The 22750-nt window shown below is 41.3% G+C and overlaps 1 protein-coding gene across 8 annotated transcripts in view; it reads right to left on the reverse strand.

The window, feature by feature from the left end:
• Sp3 (Sp3 transcription factor) overlaps positions 1–22750 on the reverse strand; it is a 52898-nt gene that overhangs the window by 27062 nt on the left and 3086 nt on the right. The window contains exons 3-8 of one of the 8 annotated variants that reach the window (XM_063284296.1): positions 20256–20425; positions 19669–19764; positions 17355–18567; positions 16624–16769; positions 16056–16181; positions 7491–8850 (exon numbers count right to left, since the gene is read on the reverse strand). In XM_063284296.1, the coding sequence (XP_063140366.1) occupies positions 7491–8850; positions 16056–16181; positions 16624–16769; positions 17355–17361 (1639 nt within the window). In that variant the 5' untranslated portion in view covers positions 17362–18567; positions 19669–19764; positions 20256–20425. Of the gene's footprint in view, positions 1–7490; positions 8851–16055; positions 16182–16623; positions 16770–17354; positions 22117–22750 lie in introns of those variants that run through there. The other 7 variants (XM_063284295.1, XM_063284297.1, XR_010064675.1 and 4 more) reach the window with 7 other exon arrangements.

Here is a 22750-nt window from a genome sequence, read left to right on the forward strand (position 1 = left end):
GCTGGAGAGATGGCTCAGCCTTTACAGGTTAGGTTCACAACCAACAATGCAGGAAATAAAAGGCCTGCTTGCTGAACAGGCTCCTACATCTTTTCACTCACTAGTAAGTATCTTGCCATAGTATCTCTCTTAGAATACAGACTTCCTCATTAAAGTTCTGCCTTCTCCCTATCAACTAAAAAAACCTCTTCATTTGTATCATATAACTTAGTAACTTGCCAGTTACACAACACTATTGAGGACAACTTCATACTGTATAACTGGCTCACAAATCAGCAAACTAGAGAATACAAACATGTACCTAGTCCTCTTACAGATCACCCAGTGATGAAAAAAGAACTATTTATTTGACCAAACATTCTTTTAAAACAAACCTTTCCACCCTCAAGTTTGTTGAGCCCTTTCTCTGTATTTATTCAAATAAGACAACCAAAATGTAAGACTCATAGGTTTTTATAAAAATGAGCTTTCTCCTTCAGATATAAGAACCAACACTTTAGTCTATTATGAACGACTACTTCTACCCAAAACTCAACAACTACTTTCTTCAAAATACAAGAGACAAACCAGTACAGAGTCTGTCTACTAGAACAATCCATCTGGCAAGATTTTCACAGGTAATAAAATTCTCCCACTTTTAAGCCAAGTTCACAGTCACACACTGCCCAAAATATTACTAGGAACAGGATTCACTAACCTGAGCATTACAGATTCCTCCCAACAGAATTAAAATCTCATCTTTTTTTTTTTTTTTTTTTTAAAAAGACTTTATTACAGATGGTTGTGAGCCATCATGTGGTTGCTGGGAATTGAACTCAGGACCTCTGGAAGAACAGTCAGTGCTCTTAACCACTGAGCCATCTCTCCAGCCCCCAAATCTCATCTTTTAACAACTTTTGCATAGCCCAAAATGTCTACTCACACATGAGGTAAGATAAAGCTGAAGGCACGGCTCAGTAGTTAAGATAGCCGCTCTTCTAGAAGACTGAGATTTGGTTCCCAGCACCCTCATGGTGGCTCACAGCCATTTGTCACTCCACATTCACGAAACCCAAGGCCTTCTAACCTCTTCAGGCACCAAGCATGAGCATGGTGCACACATACAGGCAAGTAAAACACTCCTGCACATTAAAAAAAAAAAAAAAAAAAGACTACCACTGATAATGGAACAGCTATAGCTTGTAATACCACAATCTGTTGTAATTCAGGAGGAGGATATATGTCCAGACATGTCAAGAGAACACGCAGGCACGGTAATGTCTGTGAATTTACCCTTATACTAGGGAGCCTATGGGTATAAAAATAGGTAGTAACAAGGTCAAATACTAGGAAGGAAAAGATCTTGCTTTATAAAGATGATACAGCAGGGCAGTGGTTGCACTTGCCTTTGATCCCACTTGGTAGGCACAACTGGCAGATACAAGGCCAGCCTGTCTACAGAGTGAGTAAGTTCCAGGACAGCCAAAGGTACAAAGAAACCCTGGTTGGGGGGGGGGGGGGGGAGCACTTTTCAATTTATTCCATCTTTTTGTTGATTTATTTTTGTTTTGTTTTCTGTTTCCCCCACCCAAGAAGACAGGGTTTCTCTGTAGCCCTGGCTGCCCTCAAGCTCAGAGTCACCTGCCTCTGTCTCCCAAGTGTTGGTATTAAAGGCATACACCACCACCTCCACCACCAAAGAGCTGTTTCTAAAATTTTATTATTTTATAAACTTTATTATTTAAAAAGTATAAATAAAATATCACATACCAAAATTTAATATCACACACCAAAACTAACTAGGCCCAAAATCTACATACGATTCAATGAATTTATATGTAATTAATAATGTTAAAAATAGAAGCTGGGGGTTGGGGATTTAGCTCAGTGGCAGTAGCAAGCACAAGGCCCTGGGTTTGGTCCCCAGCTCCAAAAAAAAGAAAAGAAAAAAAAAAGAAAAAAAAAGAAGCTGTCAAGTTTCACATTAAATTTTACACTTCTAGTACTGAATATTTTATCCATCACCACCAAGAACAAAAAAATCCATGACAGAATTAGAATCTGAAAAACAATTAGTTTCATATCCTCTTTCAGAACTCATGTCAATTATTTGTATTCACTCCTTCCTCATCCCTTGATGAGCTTTTCTTCCCCCGCCCCCCCCCCCCCCCCCGGAGCTGGGGACCGAACCCAGGGCCTTAGCAAGCGCTCTACCACTGAGCTAAATCCCCAACCCCTTGATGAGCTTTTCTTGTTCTATTTTCTTCATTCATGCTATATGTACCCACAGGTACACTCGTGTGTGTGTGTGTGTGTGTGTGTGTGTGTGTGTGTGTATACATTTATATTACTCAATTCTAAAGGAAAATTTAAAAGAATTGCAGAAAAATAGTTTTTAAACTTCTTCTGTAGTCTTGTAAACTTGTGTTTTATGTGAGTATTTCTATTAAAATATGAGTATGTCAGCCAGAGATAGTAATAAACACTTTTAATCCTCCACTCAGAAGGCAGAAGTGGGAGCACCTCTATGAGTTCAAGGCCAACCTGGTCTATATAGATAAACTCTAAGACAAAAACAAAATCTACCAAACAAACAAAAAGAAAGAAAAAGTAGTATGTCTAAAGAATTAAAAGTACTAGAAAGAGAAAAAGTCAAGTGTGGAAGATACAGTGTTTTCCAATTTCATAGCAGACTCCACAAGCCAGACTAACAAAATGAGAACATCGAGGAGGAAGCATAGCTTACAACATACAATCAAAAATCCTGGATAAAGTTTCTACTAAGGAATAAAGACTAACGCTGTACCTGCGCCTCAAATTATACCTGCGCTATAAATAACTAGAAAAATGGACTGGAGAGATGGCTCAGCAGTTAAGAGTACTGACTGCTCTTCCAGAGGTCCTGAGTTCAATTCCCAGCAATCACATGGTGGCTCACAACCATCTATAATGGGATCCGATGCCCTCTTCTGGTGTGTCTGAAGACAGCGACAGTATTGTACTCAAATAAAAAGTGAATAAAAAATATTAAAAAAAAAATAACTAGAACAATACACTATCACTCAAAAGAGTTCCCAATACTAAAACTACTCATTTTATAACTCTAATTTCTTCAAGCAACCATCTCATACCCTCTTTCCCAAATGTGTGATATCTGTCCTCCTACCATCTAGTTTCTATTAAAAAAAAAAAAAAAAAAAGTTGGTTTTTTTTTTTGTTTTTTTTTGCTTTGTTTTGGCCAGATTGTTTTTAATCAACTCATCTGTTAGGGAAGACATCCCTCCCCAGTCACAACAATCACAATATGACTATCTCACTACTACATCCAACCCTATGCCTGTATCCTACATTATCCTGCTTGTCTACTTAAACATGGTTGTTCCACTATGCCTTCTTTCTGGCATCACAAGTCCCTTTCCAACCACCATCTACTTCTGTTTCAGTAACCTTCCTAACAGGAAATTCCTTGGCCTGTAATTACACTACTTCCTAAGTAGGTATTAAGTTAGTAGTTAGGCTGTGTTGTATTAGATTCCTTGATCTCTAAAACTGCTGAGTCAATGGCTTGAGTTTCACTTTAAAAAAAAAAAAAAAAAATCAGGGCTGGAGAGATGGCTGAGCAGTTAAGAGCACTGACTGCTCTTCCTGAGGTTTTGAGTTCAATTCCCAACAACCACATGGTGGCTCACAGCCATCTGTAATGGGGCCCTCTTCTGGTGTGTCTGAAGACAGCTACAGTATGCTCATAATTTTTTTTTTAAAGGCTGGAATAAAGGTTTAGTTAAAAGGTTTTTGTTTTTGAGGACTTTTTAGACAATTACAAAGCACTGGTTTGGGGGTTTCTCCAGTAATTTAGAAAACTGACATTGAATTCTTATCTACCCAAACTAAAATGTTATACAAGGGCATACTTTTTATGCATTTTCACCTAAGTATCTATGTCTAAACAGATAAAACCTTTTTACTCTGAGAATTTCTTTCTCTTCCTACCCATCCTTCTTTTAATGCTGAGGATCAGGGCCTTGTGCGTGCTAAAATGCCATATATACTATTAAACCCAGCTTTCACTTCCCCATCTTGCCACCTAAAAAGACAATAAACAAAAGGTCTTCCTAATAACCTAATATCACTGGGGCTTGGGAAATAGCTCAGCCAGTAAAAGGTCCACAGCACAAGCATTAGGACCCAAGTTCAGATCCCTAATACCCACATAAAAAGAAAAAAGTAAAGCAGGGAGAGGTGAGGGGAGCCAGACAGCGTCCCATGTGGTTGTGACCTTAGGAAAGGGGTAGTAACAAAGATCCTTTGAGGCTCACAGCCACCCATTCTAACCAAGCAGTAGGCACCAGACCCACAGACTGTCTCAAAAATCAAAGAAAATAGGTTAAGGTGGACCTTACCATCATCAAGAAAGAAATTCAACATCAACCAACCTCTGCATTCATATCTACAATATCCATACCTACAAACATACAGACTTAATATTCTCCAAATGAAATTATACTATCTTTTATTACTTGCTTCTGGACTACCTATCAAAAAATAAATCCTGCCTTGCATTTAAGCTAGTGTTTCTATTCAATAACATCTGAAGGTAACTTCTTGGAAGCATTCAATGTATCCCAGCCTAGTTTCATAATCAACACAAGTCCAAAATATGTGTCCTGCATGGTGGCTCATGTCTGTACCCCAACACATGAGAGGCTAAAGAACAAGGACTGATATATGACTACACTGAAAACTACTGAATTGTATGTATGCTTTAAGACAAGTTGTGTATGTGGATTATACTTCAGAATCTTTATAAATACCTCAGCTTGTGTCTTAAGATGTCTGTCACAAGTAGTTCTTACACAAAAGGATTAAATGCAAAGCCTGCTGTATGCTAACCACTGAGCAACACCCCCAGTCTAGGATTCTCTTTTTAACTTCTTAAATAGGACTGCAGTTCACAAAAACATTTTGTTCATATTAAAATTTCCATGATGTCTGTCTCTCCCCACCCCTTCACACTCAGAGTTGTGGGGACACATAAAACTGAAAAATAGGATAGGAGAGATGGCTCAGAGGTTAAGACCAAGATTCAATTCCCAGCACTACATGACAGCTTACAACTGTCTGTAGAAATTCCAGTCCCAGGCCTCCTGACATCCTCACAGACATATTCACAGGCAGAATTCCAATGTATATAAAAAATAAAATTAAATCACAAAGAAATACCTTTAAAAAGTAGAAAAATAAATCTTAAAAGAGTGCCTGCCTATGCATGTATCAGGCCCCAGGCTTAAACTCCAGAATCAAGTAAATAAACAGCTAAACAAACTCATCACATTAGAACCACCGAACGGTTTAGGAAGATATACTTGCCAAACAAAAGTCTTGTAAGGAAAGAGAAAACAAGCTAGGCATGGTCTGAAGCAGAAGGGTCTGCAAATTAAAGCCCAGCCTGCCTTACACCACAATGGTTTGCACATCACTCACCTACAGTAACACACAGAGAATAATTTTTTAAAAGCTATTACCTTTTAAAGTTATGCAATGTGCAAGAGTTGGAAATTTTGTAAACGTTTTTTTACTGAGTTATCAAGTAGGCTTTCAGGGAAACCCTTAATTTGTTTTTAAAAAGTACAGTCATTAAGAATACAATAAACATTTATACAGTTTAAAGGATTTTTTCTTTATACATGTGTACCTGTGTCTGCATGTATATGCACTCACACGAATGTGCAGGGCTTACAGAAGCCAGGAAAAGATGCCAGGCCTTTAAGAGCTGGAGTTACAGGTAGTTGTGAGTCACCCAACAAGCTGGGATCAGAACTAGTGCTCACGTACAACAAGTGCTCTTAACCACTGAGTTAAGATGCCTCTAGTCTTGAGTTTAAAATTTAACCATCAGTCAGTGTGACATGAAAACCAAGTAACTTTTTAATATTAGGAAAAAGATTGCTGAATGGATTCTCAGGCTCTCTAGAAGTTTACAGATCAAATTTTGAAAAATTCTATTCTAAATCTGTTAATAGTGGTGCACACCTTTAATCCTAGCACTCAGGAAGCAGATGGAGGCAGATCTGAGTCTGAGGCCAGCTGATGCTACAGGAAAACCTTATGTCAAAAAAATAAAAATATTTAAAAATTTTAAAAAATTATATATATATATATATATGTATACACACACGCACATACACATATGTGTATATACATACACACACATATATACACATATATACACACATACATTTATTTTAGAGAGAGAAAGGAAAATTTTATTCTAACTAGTTTCAGAAAACCCAGATACAATAATTTCTAAACGAAAATCTGAAATCCAAGGATAAATTCATCTTTCTAGGCATATATAACAAATTTGTAAGAATACAAAGGAGAGAGAATGGGAAAAGGCATTCATTAAAAGTGATGATAGGGGGTTGGGGATTTAGCTCAGTGGTAGAGCACTTGCCTAGGAAGCGCAAGGCCCTGGGTTCGGTCCCCAGCTCCGAAAAAAAAAAAAAAAAAAAAAAAAAAGTGATGATAGAAATTACTTCAATTCAATTCTGTGCCCCAATTCAAGACTTTAGAAGCAGACTGGAAAGTTTAAACAGTATAACCTCCACAGATATCTAAATATGAAGTAGAAGAATTAAAGTTATAAAAGGAATTAGTGCAAAACAAAAATATTCTTTGTTATCTAAACAAATAACATTAATAAGTAACGATGATGCTACTTTTTAAGCTTCATTAGTTGTGCTTGCAAAACATTCAATGAATAGACCTGAAACATCTAGAATATATACTTATCAATAGCTATCTCTGACAACCAAATTTAATGGCCACATCACAAAAAAATAAATAAATAAATAAATCAAAGAATGTTGGGTGTACATAGTTTCTATTTCTAGTTCATAGTTGTTCTGTCTAACATCTACATTTTACACAGAGATGAAATGGACTCTGCCAGAGAAAAACAGCTAAGTCAAAATCACATACCTAGGGGCTGAGACAGCTAAGTACTCTCAAGCCCCAGAATCATGCTTTATTATGCCAACCTGATACTCCACCCAAATAAAATATATACTACATTTAATTCAGCCAGACATGGTGTCACAAACCTTGAATCACAGCACTGAGGAGACAGAAGTAGGCATATCTGAGTCCAAAGCCTGCTTAGTCTACATAGCAAGTTCCAGGCTAGCCTTGGACTAACTACTCTTTTATTCCCTCTCCATAATATAGAAGTCAAATTCATACCATACCAAGACCAATAGGCATTCTCCTGCCAAATTAAAGAAATAAAAATGTATGATGCTTGATAGTACCAATCAGATGTTAAAACAAGTAACTGTTGTAAAAAAGAAAACTATTACCAGTACAGTAGAAAATCTTTGACTTCAAATAAACAAAGTTTCAAAAAGAATTTGGAAGATACTATGAAGCCCCCTATATATAAACACAAGGATATAGCAAAGTCCTCCTGTGTATTACCATTGCACTCTGAGTGACATATCATTAAGACTCACCTGCAGGACTGTCGGCATTCTCTCCTGGGTGTAGCTGTATACCAGTAGAATCTATAGAATTTACTGTAACTGTCTGTAGATTTGGCAACTGACCAGTGCTTAGACTAACTGGAGTTGAAGTCAAGGCTCCACCTGCTGCAACTTGACCAAGCGTGAGTGTCTGAACAGGCGTCAAAGTAATTTGTTGGGCAGCGGTATTCTGTATTTGCAAATTCTGCAAGTTCTGGACCCCTTGTACTTGAAATGTTTGCCAGGTTATCTGTCCAGAAGGGGTCACTGTCTGTGCCTGAATTAAAAAAGTTCCAGGATTCAGCTGCAACTGAAGGTTTTGCAAAGCCTGTTGTGATATATTTTGACCACTGGCTTGCACGCCATGGATTGTCTGTGGTGTAATACCTTGCACAATTTGGGCTTGACTGGTTGGCTGTTGAGAATCTTGAAGTTGTAGATGTTGTACAACAGGCTGTGCTGTAGAAACCTGAATATTCTGAGCCTGTGTCTCTTCAGAAACAGGCGACTGGATATAATTTCCCTGAAGATCTGAAGAATGGACTTGCCCACTAGTAGTAGTCAAGCTATTTGTGTTTTGCTGTAATATACCTGTACTATCTATTGTAACAGGCAACTGTGATGAAGAGGATGTTGGCACAAATAAATCTGTATCAGCATTAGTTTCATTAACATCAGGAGAAACCCGCTCACCAGTCCTTTCTGAATTGTCTGAACTATCCATAGCTTGTCCTGTGTTTATCAAATGTCCATCGGCATTAATGCCTGCAGTCATTGTCTGAGAACTTCCCGAGAGTCCCAAAGAATCTAGATCGACACTATTGATTGGTACAAAGGTAATATTTCCTGGCAGACCAAGAGGCACATTAGCAACTACTTGAGTTTGGCCAGGAAATGATGAGCCACCAATTGCAACTCCCTGAACCTGGACTTGACCAGTCTGTGGTATGAGATTCTGGATATTAGCAGGAGGTGTTCCAGAGGCAAGTAAGGTTTGATTAGAGCCAGGAATGATCTGAATTTGGCTGCTTTCTTGATTTATACCCCCATTATCTGAGGAGCCTGTGAAGCCAATCTGAACCTGCTGAGCGTCTGTTGACTGAATCTGTGGTATTACTTGATATTGAACATTGGACACTGTACCATTTGATGAATCTGATCCTGGTGCAACTGAAAATATTTGTTGATTCTGCAAATTCTGAAGGGGAAGGACATACTGCCCACTTGAAGTAGCAGCACCTGGAATCTGTACTAGATTACCAGCTTCATCTTTTATAGTCGTAGGTGTAGCTGACAAAACCTCCCATCGGTTTGGTGCTCCTCCTAACTGTGCAGAAGCCAAATCACCTGTCTGGATGAAGAAAACAAAAATGTTGTGATGTATCATTTGTGACAGCTTAATCCAATTTGCAAAAAACCTCACCTGGTTTAAATTCTACTATGTGAAAAATAAAAGCCATCTTAACACAAGAGTTCTAACACAAAAGCAGCATTATACATACCATAATAATTTTCATTTCTTAATGTAAGTCATTAAAAGCATAATACATCCTATTTAAATGGGCATATGTCTTGATCAGAATATTCTAGATTACATTACAGCCACACTTTTTGGTAGAGGTGGGCAAGGTCTCACTATGTTTGTTGCCCAAATTCATCTTGAAACTCACATATTCACATAATTCTCCCATCTCAGCCAAATCTGCTGAATAAACTGGAACTACATAGGTGCACATACAGTGTCTGGCAATAATGCCTGATCTTTTAATCACTCACCTACAGTCTTTAAACTGTATAAAACAGAGGGGCATAAGCAAGATTATAAACAGGACAGAGTACAAAGACTATTCAACTCGCTAAAAATATTTAAATAAGCTGGCTTATTTAAACAATTTTAGTATTTAAATTTTAATATTTAAATAATCCTGATTCTTGGGAGGCAGAGGCAAATGAATATCTTTAGTTCAAGGCCAGTCTAATCTATAATGCAAGTTTTAGGACAACCAGGGCTACAAAAAGAAAGCCTGTCTCAAAAAACAAACAAAACAAAAAAACTTTAAATAAACTCAGATCAGATAGAAAACACCTGTAATGACAACACTCTGGAGACAGAAGCAGAGGACTGCCTCAAGTTTAAGACTAGCTTGGGCTATTAAGGCAAGCCTGGGCTATATAACAAGACTTTTTAAATGATATCAGGCACTATAGGGGGAAGAGGGAGTCACAAACAGCATGAAGTCTGTTACCAAGTCATGTGAATTAGGAGAGCAAATCTATTGTTATTGCTATGTCATAAAACTAAAAACACTCAAGTTTATGATGTGTAAACCACCAAACAACATATTTTTTTCTTTAGGGTGGTGAGGGAAGGAAGGGTTAAGACTTTTAAAAAACAAAAACCCACTTAGCAGCTGGGTGATGTTAAGGCTCCTCCTATCTATAATCCCAGCACAGGGAAGCTGAAACAGAGGATCATCTAAGGCCAGCCTGGGCTATCAAGTAAGGCCTTGTCTCAAAGAAAAACAAAACTTAATGAGAAAAAGGGATTGCCCTCATGACTACACAGAAAAATAGCTAAGTCTATGAAGTCTTACTACCAGGTAAGTACTGGAGAATAAAGAATGTGACTGTATCTATTACTCTGAAATTGCAGTAGAATACGAAGCATACATGTTTTACATCTGTAACCCAGAAGAATCTGAGCTGTCATTCCCTAGAGTTTATAGATTCAACATTTAAAAAAAAAAAAGTCCTACATGGCAAGGTCAACAAATAGATTCCTTTAAGGGAATAAAAATAGCAATATCTGACATTTGGGCTTTTCTTTTATATGCCAAATACCACAGTTCGTGCTTTTAAAGCAATCCTGTGATAGACACTATTATAACATCTATACTTCATAGATGAGGAATGAGAGAGACAAGGCACACAGTTATCAAACAGCAGACAATACTAAGGGTAACCCCACTTCTAGAACCCAAAGTCCTCTCAACTATTGTTATGCTCACCCCTCTAATGACCAGGAGTAAAGTATACTAAGGCCAATTATAAAATAAAGACACTGGAAAGAAGACCATATATTATTTACCATCAAAATAAAGCCAATATGACCTCGTTTTGTTCCAGATTTATTTGTGATTTTCAATAACTCTGTATATCACTGGACAATGAAAAATACAAAAAAGTTTGTCCAGCAATGTCAAAGTAGATATATGACTGAGAATCAAGGAATCTTTAGATGAACCAAAACAGTATATCCATTTCTTATGAAGTACTATTTGAGGGCAAGTCTAGTTTATAACTTACACTAACTTCTGTGGAAAATTTTTTACAACAGTATTTAACTTTTTTTTATGGTCACAGATCCCCTTTGAGAATATATAAGACATTAACAAATTCACTACACAACTTTCATGCAGTTGAAAAGTCTGTATTTCAACAAATGAACCACAGTTCTTTTCTGTCTTAATGCAACATTTAAGTGCATTTGTGAAGATGAAATAAGAATGTACAAGCGAATGTACAAGCAAAATAAAAATCTTTGTCCACAAATGGTCACAATTTTATGCAAACAAGCATAGACACATGCTAATACAAGTGTGAAAAGTGGCATACACTAGTCATACAATCAAAGCACAATGTGGGAACAGAAAGGATGGGGGGGTGGGATCACCCACACTAATTCTGAAGTCATATTAGAATGTAAATTTTCACTTTGGTCAGTTAAAGGCATTAATAAAGATGTAGAGATGATAAAATCCACAAGATAAAAACTAACTTAAAAGAATCCAAGAGGATCCACAAGTATTATATTCAGACAAAAACAATGAGGACCCTTCTATCAACTTGTAAATGGCTTTGCAGACCATGCTAAATTGTTCAAACTTTTTATTCTGTAGAGAGTAAATGAAAACTATACAAGGTTTATAGGGTTTATAAGCAAGTAAATGGTGCAATCACATCTGTATTTATAAAAAGAAACTAAAGGTTCAGTGAAGGAGACTGAAATAAATAAAGAAAATGAACCCACTACAAATCTCCAGGCCTGAACTCAAACATAAAAACTTAACTTCAACGTTTATATCAAAGATCAGGCACTGAAGTCAGTTTTGGTCAATTCTAATTTAGAAATGAAATTATAACCAGAAGTAATCTTTCCAAACAAACAATTTGTTTTATTTCAGTCTTTTGGCATTTTAAGTAAATTGATATTTACTTAATCTATTGTATATTTATGCAGTAATTAAATCTGCATAAAATGAACAAAATCCATTCATTATCTTAAGTTATTGTTCAACTGAAAATCAACAGTCAATTTTTTAGTTTGCACTAAATTCACAAACATTCTTGGGTTATTTAGAGAATATAGTACTTTGTCATATACTAATTTTACAAAACTGTATTTTGTCCATTTTCTTTTAAAAATGACAAATGTATGACACCTAAAGATATATAGATAGGCAATTTTTTACAAGAGTAATAATTAATTAGGTATTTAGCCATTAGTAAGCATCTTTCTAGTCAATAAATTCCTTAACTGTAAACAGCTACTCAAGTACAAGTCTGCACAAACACTGCCCATGTCACCCCTTCAGAGCTAAATAAACTACAGTGCCAACAACTTCCAAAGAATAAGCAGTTAAATGAAGGGAGAAATCTGCATTTCCAAGGCAAAATATATTAAAACTTTTGTGAATAATCCTAAACTGAAAAGCATAAAAAATATATATATTTAAGGCCAGGTACAGTTATTTATACCTAATTCCAAACATTTGGCAGAACCTCACATTTGAGGCCAACCTAGGCATTATGTACATAAATGCATGTATATGTGAAGTCCTTAACTGAAAAAGGAAAGCAAACCACATACACATAAGTATATATATGCTCACAGATGTACACCTATAAACAAAGCATTTAAGTCCAAGTTATCATTAATTACTAAAACTGAATCAGGTTTTAAAAATACCCGTTAGATATCTGAAACAAAAATCAATGTATAGTTATGAATAAATATATATTAGTTTCAAACAAAATTACAGAAAGATATATATATATATATATATATATATATAATGAAAGAAATCATCAGTAAAACTGACTTTTAGATATGAGCACCTAAGGAACTATAAACATCAATTTTAAACCTACTTATGTAATTCCTCAATGAGCAAATTCCAGATAGTCCAAACATTACAAAGTCTGAAGTTTGAAGCCCTTTCCTTCATAAAAGAAGTTCCACCAACATACCAATGGAAAAGATCAAGTACACTAAATACCAAACAGAGAAGGGATAAATTAGAAAGTCATCTAATACCAAAGGCAGTAACTGGTGAGACCTTGGGTTGGCTTAGGTGCCTGATAACCCTCTATGTAAGTTTCCAGATAAAACTAAGTCTCAGTAATTCTAATATTCTTATTAGAAAATTAACAAGAAAAACATCATCTAACATCACAGTTGACGCTGTAAAGTTGTAAGGAGGCACTGTTCATTCTTCCTTGGTGTATACACATAACAAGGTGAAAAGGACCATAATCTAGGCCTTGGGTGATTGTGGCACACCCAGTGATGTTGTTATAGCAACTCATGACATGGGCATTCTCCAATGCAACCAGGCATAAAAATGACGGGTGGAGACTGAAGGAGAAGAAAAGATCATGGTCTGTCTGTCTGTCTTCTTAGACTGCACCAGTGGGAAGGGAAAAGATATTCTCACTGCATTTTGAAAGAATGGTTAACTTCTTAGACCCCATTAATGGCTTTATTAATGGCCAGAAGGGTGTAACTGAAGACCAGAACAAGTGTGAAACTAAGGTGGAGGCACACACATTCTGGTGCAGACACTCAATAAAATTTCATCACAACTCAGACGGCAATGGCACTGTACGGGCTTCCCTACCCCCAGTCAGTATGTAGGGGTGGAATGGAAACCAAGGCTTTGCAAACGCTAGGTAAGCACTGTCTGTCACTGTTACTTACATCCTAGCCCTGTAAGGTCTTAATGGTAAAGCTCCCTCTCTTGAAATGAAAGTATTCACTTTTTAAATGTGCCAACATTTACCTGCAAAACTAATGGGCATTGAATTTATAACTTAAATGGGTGATTCTTATAATATTTTTTGTATAGTTTATTGCCCAAAAGCACAAATAAAATAAAGTATCCACAAGGTCATGACTGTAATTTGGACAATATACATAGAGATCTCATCTCCTAATAATAAAATACAAAGGAACTTTGCTGTATCATCTTTGGATGCCCATATTATAGGTCATCATAGATGAAACCACTGGGACTGTCTCAAGTTTTAGCCCTGGACACCCTTGGCTAGGATCCTCTCTATTACAAGTTCTAAACTCGAATGGTAAAACAATTCTCTAGTGAACACTGCTTCTCAAGGTACTTATCATCTTGACATACCAAGCTAAATTGCCATTAGGCTGAACTTCTGCACTTGACAGAACACTTTAACTATCTTGAACTAGAGCCTAGATCAGAAAATAAACATTAATGGAAAAACTGACAAAACTCAAAATCTGTAGCTCCTAATGTTAGTGATACACAGACTTGAAAACTGTGCCACAATAGATAGCACTGGGGAAACCAGGTGAAAGGTAATGTAACTAACACTAGATTCCCTGCTCGCTGTACATCTAAAAACGGTCCACAACAAGACACTCCAATAACAGTAATTGCCAGTAATTTGTGAGTACTTAAAATATATTGAAATATAGTCTTAAATGTTGAAAATATCCTAATAAATTCATCTGAATTCATTTTTAGACATTCTGAAAAACTTTAAATCACTTTGAAGCTGGAAATTAATTTTTTTCCCATTAGTGTTCACACAAAGACTGCTCTCATGTTTTTCACCTTATTCAACTTTCAGCTCAGTTTATTTCAACTTTGCTCATAGTGAGAAATTTGGAAGAACTCAGATTTATCAGGCAATAAACATGCACAAAATCTAAGTTTAGGGGCTTCTCTAGCAAACTGTACTTTCATATTATTACTTTTACGAATAAATTCAGACTGTCCGCGCTCATCAGGCAGGAAATGGATGTTCTTAGTACTGAGGAAAGTTGAGAGATGCCTAAAGAAGCCTGAGGACATGACACATACAGGTCTGGATCCCTGTGGTGATCTAAGCACAAGGTCCTCACCCTAAGCTTTCTGTCACCCCTCTCCCTCCCATCTGTAAGCACACTCCTAAACTTTGATAGTCACACGAGAAATTTTACTGTAATTTATTTTTCAATTTTACTTCTGAGGTAGTTTATTAAAGTAAACAATAAACTTATTTTAGCTCTTTGGGACTAGGGAAATATAACTTTAAAGTTTACTAATCTGCCTAAGTTTGTTTGAATGTTTCCCAAACAGACTTTGGCTTTTGATATTTTAATCTGCTTGAAAAAATACAAGACATTAAACATTCCCACTGCCCATACTATAATTTCAGACTAAAATTATCCATTTACTAATAATATTGTGTAACGATTAACGCTGAATGACTAGTATATAACTGCTAACTTTTCTAACAATAACAACTGAACTGCCACTACATAAATCGACTGCTATAAACCAACTCTTAAAAACTTAGTCTTGAGAAGTGTTTTAACTATCTTAACAGGTGAACACACCTTTTCGCAGCAAAGGTCCACACAGATGTAAAATTCACATTTTTCTACAGCACCTAATTTTACACTGAGTCTTCACATAAGACTTCCAGCTCCTCTGCACATCCTAGACATTCTAAAACTTACAAAAGAATCCCAACACATCCTTATCAGACTAGTTGTAATAAAAATGAAGTGTTGCCAACTAAGCTCAAGTATGGAGTGTACTAACATGCATGTAAACAAAATAACTTCATCTACTTTTTAAGATTGATAGTCCTGAAACCTTCAAAGGCCGAAGTTATTACTCACTCCTAAATTTCAATAGCCAACTGTCTCACTTAACCCTCAGAAAAACACTAGTGCAAAGTTGGAGTAGTCTGCAAAAAGCCAACAATTATAAATGATCAGGTTAGAAAAAGACACAGTAATAAAAATGTTCGACCCTGCGTATAAAAGAACATGCTCCTTAAATGATCTTCTGCCTAAATTACTCAAGATCTGGAAACTTGCTCCAGATTCTGAAACTCTAGAAACTAGAGCCACTGCCTCGGTAGGTGATACTATCAATGGCCGATAGGCTGTGCTTGCAAATGTAGTGCAGAAAGCGAATGAGTTTTCAAGTCCTGATACAAATTACTTAAACATCCATTTTGGAGTCCTATGCCCACCCCCACCCCACACCACACTACCGCCGCCTCAGACTTCATTTTGTGAGGAATTTTGCGCGCGATGCCGCAGTGACAATCTCCGGAAAGCGCGGGCCGGCCTGGGTTCCCACCCGGGACGCGAGCTGGCAGGAAAGCGCGGCGGGGCCGGACAGCCCGCGCGTGGCGGCCCCGCGGCGGCGGGAGGCCTTGGGTTGGCGGGCGGGCGCGCCGCAGGCCCGGGATGGCGGGCGCGGGGCCTCGGCGGGGGCGGGCCGCGCGCGCGGGACTTACCGCTCCGGCGGCGGCGGCGGGGACCCCGGCGGCGGCGGCCGCCTCCTCCTCGTCGTCGCCCGGCGATGGCGGCCCTATCTTGCTGCAGGTAGCGGCCAGCAGAGCGAGCGGTGACGGCTGAGTGTCCTACCCGCGATGGGCGGGTTCAGAGAGGGAGACAGGGAGGGGGTGGCGGTTAGGGCCGGGCCCGCTCGCACAGGAAGTACGGCTCGCTCCGCGCCTGGCCTCGCCGGCCGGGCCCGCGCTCTCCTCCTCCGGGTCGGCGGCGCCTCTCCCTGCGCTCGGCCCGCTCGGCGGCCCGCGGCGGACGGCTGCGCGCCCGGCCTTCCCTCCGCCCGGATCCCACCCGGGAGGGCGCGCACACTTGCACACTCACACACGCACAAAAAAGGCGGCGGGCGGGGGCGCGCGGGCGGGGTCGGAGCGTTGGCGCCTCGGGCGGGCAGCTCCCGGGGCGGGGGAGGGGCGGGCGCGCGAGGGAGGGAGGGAGGGAGAGAGAGAGGAAGGGAGGGCGAGGGGAGGAGAAAGCGGCGCGCGGGGAGCCGGGCCGCGCTCAGCCGCTCCTCACCTGGGCCGCCGCCGCCGCCGCCGCGCCGTTTCCGTGCTGCTGCTGCTGCTGCTGTTGCTGCAGATACTCGCCGTGGCCGCCGCCGCCGCCGCCGCTGTCCACGTCCAAGGCAGCCATTTCCTCTTGTTTCACGGGCTTTTCGGGAGCTGCAGGCACAGCGCGGGGGGGGTGGGGCGGGGAGGAAGGCGGGTGCGGGGAGGGAGGGGGCCCGCGGGCCGCGGCCACATTAGCGCCAGCCGGCCCCGGCCCCTTCCCCTCCCCCCGGCCGCGGCCGCGGCGGCGCGCTCCCTCCTCCCCTCCTGCTGCCCCCGCCCGCCGCGGCTGTAACCCTCCTCCTCCTCGTTCCCTCCTCCTCCTCCCCGCGCTGCCCCTGCCCCCTCTCCTCTCTCCTCTCCTCTCCTCCCCTTTCCCTCCGCGGCGCTCGCTCCTCTCGCACCGTCAGTCACTCACACACGCCCGCCCGCCGCCCGCGCCCGCACACAGGGGGATGCGCTCCCGGCGGACTGGGCCGCCCGCCCCGAGCCCGGCGGGCACTCGGCGCTGGCGCTGGAGGGCTGGACGCTGGCTGGCGGGGAGGGAAGGGAGGCGGAGGGGAGTGCGGCTTTCTGCCTCCACAGACACTCGGTCGCGCACTCGGGGCCGGGAGCCGGCGGTGGCGGCCCCGGGCTGGCTGTGGGCGGCAGTGGCGGCGGCGGAGGCAGCAAGGGTTGCTCTCTCTCGGCTTTACGTACCGGTCATAGTGTGTTTAGGACACCTCAGGCGGGGCTCCCCGCCGCCTTACACATGGTGAGAAGCGAAGGCGGCGGCGGCGGGAGAGGATGCGGGAAGCGGCGGCGGACACGGCCGGAGCGGTCCGGGGATTTTTTTTTTTCCTATTTTGATTGACTGTGCGGGAAACACAAAAGGTGGAGCCTCCAGCCCAAAAGGGGGGAAGAGGGTGACAGCCCGCCCGGAAGTTCCGCCCCTCTTCCCGGCGCTCATTTGCCGCTGGGCTCTCCGTCAGCTGTGTTCATTGGTCCGGACGCCTGTCCGTCGCTTGGCCAGGCGGCGGGCTTCCTGTTTGCCCCCGGGTTGAAGGGGAGAGACAATGAGCGGCCGTGGCGCCGTAGGTTCCTGAGAACGGCCCCGGCTCGCGCGTTACCCCGGTGTGCCAGCCTCGTTCCTCGGCTACGGCTGCCAGGCCCGAGGCGCAAGCCTCTTCCACTCGTTGGCCCTTCGTGCAGGCCTTGCCAAGCTGTCGGGGAGCTGAACTGGGGAGGAAGTCCGTCCCCGGTGGCTCCGACTCCACTCGACGTTTCCTCCATCCTGGCAGCCGCCTGGACTGGATCTCCCCAGGGCATGGGCTCTCGAAGCTGGTTCTTGCCAGCGCTGCCAGGAGGCCACCACCGCTCAGCCCCAAGGCTGCCGCTGCTACTGAGCAAACCGGACCCGCCCCATGAGCCCTGGGGGAGGGAGCTGGTATTGGGGGAGACACCCCCTCCGAGGCTGGAGGAGGACTTTTTCACACACATTCAGCTCTTGGTCGCATACTCGGATACATCGCCTTCCCATCCCACCTCATCCTCCCCACCCTTAGCCCTTGGTTACCAACCATCTACTTCTGTGGACCCTGAAGACAGTCACTGACAGCAAAAAGTCTCAAGTCTCTTCATAAGGAAAAAAGGTTTTAATTCTGGCCAGTGATATCAAAGCAAGCTTAGTTATATTTTATTCAGTCAGGCACAGCCACCCTTTAAAATTAGTTTGCTGCACACACAAACTCCCTGCTTCTTAACCTAAGAAAATAAGTCAACAATGCCAACATTTATTAAAATGGTAAATCTCACCCCAAGTATCCTTCCCCTGGGAGTGCTTAGGTACATTTTCTTTACTTAGTGATTTAGGTTAACACTCCTTCCTTTCACATCCTTAATGTCTTGCAGTCATTCAGGAGAAAAAAATGTTCTGCAAACAAGAGAACATTGTCTATTACCTCTAGATACTTCTACTTTAAAAAGGTTGAATTTAAGAGGAGGAAACACTTTCCTTAATACTTTTATTAGAAATCTATCTCAAGCAAGAATAAACGACCCAATTATTGTAATTATGTTTTGTATAATGTTGTGCAAATTGAAGCATTTAAACTAGCTTAATATGCGCTACCTTAAAAAAAAATCACTGGGTGGGGAGGGCATGCATCTCAGTTTCAGAGGACTTTTTGGACTTTTGGGAGGGTGGTTGGTTGGTTTGTTTTTAAAAACAAGGTTTCATGTGTAGCCTTGTTTATCCTGAAACTTGATTTGTAGACCAGGCTAGCCTGGAACCACAGGAAATCTACCTGCCACTGCCTCTGCCTCCTGTGTGCTGGAATTCTCCCCCAACTATTTCCTGGTATTTTTTTAATACTGACAATGACACATGTTCTCTTTCTCTTGTGGCATGCAAGCAAGAATAATGCTTTTGGGCCAAAAAGCAGATAACTCAAACTATTTTGAGGCAAAGCTCTTAAGGAATGCATATTAGCAAAAGTATCACTCACCACTAAGGTAAGATTCAGTAGACTTCAACCAGGGTTGAGTCAATGTTACAGCCTATCTTAAGATGACCAAAAGCAAAATGGTCTCTTGAAAGAATACCTTTTTCTTAACTAGTGCAGATACACTCAAAGCACTCATATGCAAAACATAATACCTGTATTTAGATAAATACACACGTATAGTAACTAATACAGTATAATTGACAATGGATTAACATGTTTCAAAACAGTCATTAAATGAAAATTTAAAAGTATCGAACATCATGAATAAATCTCAAAACAATAAGGTCTGTTTTCCCCTGTCCCCAGACTTGGCCCAGTTTCTTGTCATGTTTTCTCTCAAGATTTCACAAGCTATTCCTGGCCAAGAAACAAAACCAGATCACCCTATTCCCCAGTAGACTAGGACAAAGTTGGTAATAACATCAGCTACAACTCCAAGAAAAGGAGGAAATCAAGCTAGGTCTATAAGGTACCTCACTGAATAGCTAGAAACTTTATATGGAATCATGGTCAGCAATTAGTCTTACCATATCAAACTGGAAATGTCAGTACTGTCTGGGTAGTTGGGCATTTGAGCTCTGAATTTTCTTCATCTATGCTGAGTTGGTTCAGAATATGTAGAACTTTTAAAATACAGAATGAAGAAACTAGTTACAGAAGGATGTTTTAAAACATAGCAAGTTATGACTATATATGGATATAATAACTGTTAGAGTCAGTCTTAATTGTCAATTTAACACAATCTAGAATCAGCTGAGAAGACCATCTTCTCTAGGGGTTATCTGGATCAGGCTGACCTGTGTCTATGAGGGACTGTCTTCATTAAGTTAACTGATGTGGAAAGACATAGCCCACTGTGGATGGCACCATTTCCTGGATTTATTTGGGTCCTGGACCATATAAGAGCAGAGACAATAGGCTGAGTTGTAAACATGCAAGCATTCATTCTCTTTGTGTATGGATTTGATGTGCCCTGAAGTCCAATGTGACTGAAGTTCCTGTTTCCTTGGGTTCCCTCCTAGAAAGGACTGAAATAAACATTTCTCCTCTAAGTTGCTCTTTGTCAGGGTGTTATATCACAGCAACCAGAAATGATACTAATAAAGAAACTCACTGTAAGTCTTCAAGATGCTAAGTTTTAAACGGGTAAGGAGGAAATCGAAGACCAGCCAGATGTCTTAGCAGATCAGGAGGGCTTGTAGCCAAATCTGACAGCACTTCCGTCACAGAAATCCACATGATGGAGGGACCGTCCCTCAAGTCATCACCTTACCATGACATGTGCTATAGCATAAAGTACAAACAATAAATAAATAAATGTGAGAGAAAAATGAGATTTAAATGTGTTTCCTAAGTGCTGTGCTTACATGTCCAAGTTTTCATTAAGTTAGGTGGAGGGAGGGTATCACCATACTTCATATTGTGTTGTCTGAAATACTATGCAATCACTTTTTAACCTTTTAAACAAACGAGTACCTATAGAGACAATGGAACAAGCATGTCCTGACTGACCAGGAAGAGTCCGTGACGCCATATGACTAAGTGCTCCAGCCTTAGTCACTGGAAAACTGGAGTGAAATGGAAGACTATGAGACTGGGAGCAACTGGGAGACAGTTAAGGCATTCGGGCTCTGGGTGCCAGAGGACACCCACAGGCCCATGGGTGGAAGGATTTGGACGTCTAGCTAAAACAAGAAGGGGGCAGTACACAGACTTGGGAGCCTTTGCCATGCTCACATACCTCTGTCCATTGCTTCTAGACATGAACAAGACCCTTGGCTTTAAAAAAATTCCCCGTTGGTAGCACATTGTAATCCCAGGACTTAGCAGGTTGAGGTAGAATTCAAACTCAAGGCATGCTGGGCTACATACACAGTGATACTGTCTCAAAATGAAAGGTAGAGAGGCCAGCTGGTTGTCTCAGTGGTCAAGTACTTATCTAGTGTGTCAGAGACACTGTGTTCACTCTCCATGTAACCCAGAGTATAAATCCTCCACTGGATGATACAGGTACCTCAGCGGTTGAACTGTTTCTTATGCAAGGTCTCCAGAACTTGTCTTCCTGACACCAGTTTCAACATTCAACACTGAAACACTTCCTCCTGAGAACACTCTCCTCCCTAAACCTCATCTGCTTTCTGATTTTTCTCTCAAAGTCTCCATTTTTGTTATACTTGAATTTTTTTTTTTTTTTAAATCTTGGGCAGTGAAAATGCTTGTTCCTCAGAGCATCCACTAACCACATGCAACCATTAGTGCTGGAAACATATCCAGGTGGCAATTGAGTTACTTTATTTTAACGATGTAAACATAAATGACTCCACATGGCCAAGGGCAAATGTATTGATTGAACAGTACTGCTTTGAGCATCTGCCTGCGTCCAACCACTACATGCAAATACCAGTCCAGAGCGTTCTTGACTCCTTGGGTTTCCCTGGGGAAGCTCAGCCTTCCTGCAACCCCAGCCATCATCTCTAAGCTCAGGCCCATGCCTTACCTTTAGTAGTCTGCCGTCACATGGGTCGCTGTTCCATAACGGTAGACATTGGAAATTCCTCCAGAGTGTTTCACTTAGCCTCACACTGCAAATACGAAGAATTGAACTCCACCTCGTCCACAGACCCAACTCTGCTTCCCTTTGGACACCGACTCCAGCAACGATGCCACCATTTTCTCAGAAGTCCAGGCAGGAGTCAGGTTTGACACCTCTCCCCAGCCTTCCCACTAGCTGAAGCCATGTGGTACTAGCAAGGTTTCCTGCATAATCTCTCTTAATGACTTGCTTGTTAAAACCACAAAATTTATTGACCCCTGTTCTGCAAAACACGGTAAGGCTCTTACCCTCCAAAAATTTAAATGGACACAAATCCAAATCACAGAAACGAAAAATTAAGTCTAACACCCAGTGGATAGAGGACTCACCTAGTGTTCACAGGGTCCTGCACTCAGTTCCCTGTACAACAAAAGATTCAAAAGAAAGCAAATGTATTGCCAAAGAAGGTCTCTCCCGTTTCTCTCAAACCATTGACTGATGCAGCAACTCCTGGAAGGCATCAAAGCATGCTTTGCACGGACCAGGTCTACACGCTTTCCTGCCCCTTGTGCTCTGTCTGCCACTCTATTGCTCTGTCTTCCTTTTCCTAGCTCCAGCACCTCTGTGAATCCTAGGCAAGGACATCCCTCATAGTCCTTCCCGTCCCACAGTTAACCTGTCTTGGGCCTTGCCACTGGGATTTCCCTTCCTGTTCTCTGTGTTTCTGGCAACTCAGACAAGAATTTAAGCTCAAAGCAAGCCTTCCTATAAAGCCCTGCTTCCAGCCGTCAGTAATTCCTGTCTTTAGCTTTCCTTTACACTTCTAGTGTTCTTGTAACCCATGACTTACCATTGTCAGCTACAATGTTACCATAGGCATTTTGCTGGAATGCAGATTTTACCTTCTCTGGGTTTTTTATTTGTTTTTGGTTTAGGGAGTTGGTGGGGAGGTTCTTTTCAATACCAGGCATGATGGCTCTTCCTGGGTGTCACCTTGACTATATCTGGAATGAACTACAATCCAGAATTGGAGGGCTCACCTGCAATCCAGATCTTGAGGCTGCAAGACACAAGTT

The sequence above is a fragment of the Rattus norvegicus genome, chromosome 3 (genome assembly GCF_036323735.1).
Source record: "Rattus norvegicus strain BN/NHsdMcwi chromosome 3, GRCr8, whole genome shotgun sequence".
Classification (NCBI taxonomy): domain Eukaryota; kingdom Metazoa; phylum Chordata; class Mammalia; order Rodentia; family Muridae; genus Rattus; species Rattus norvegicus.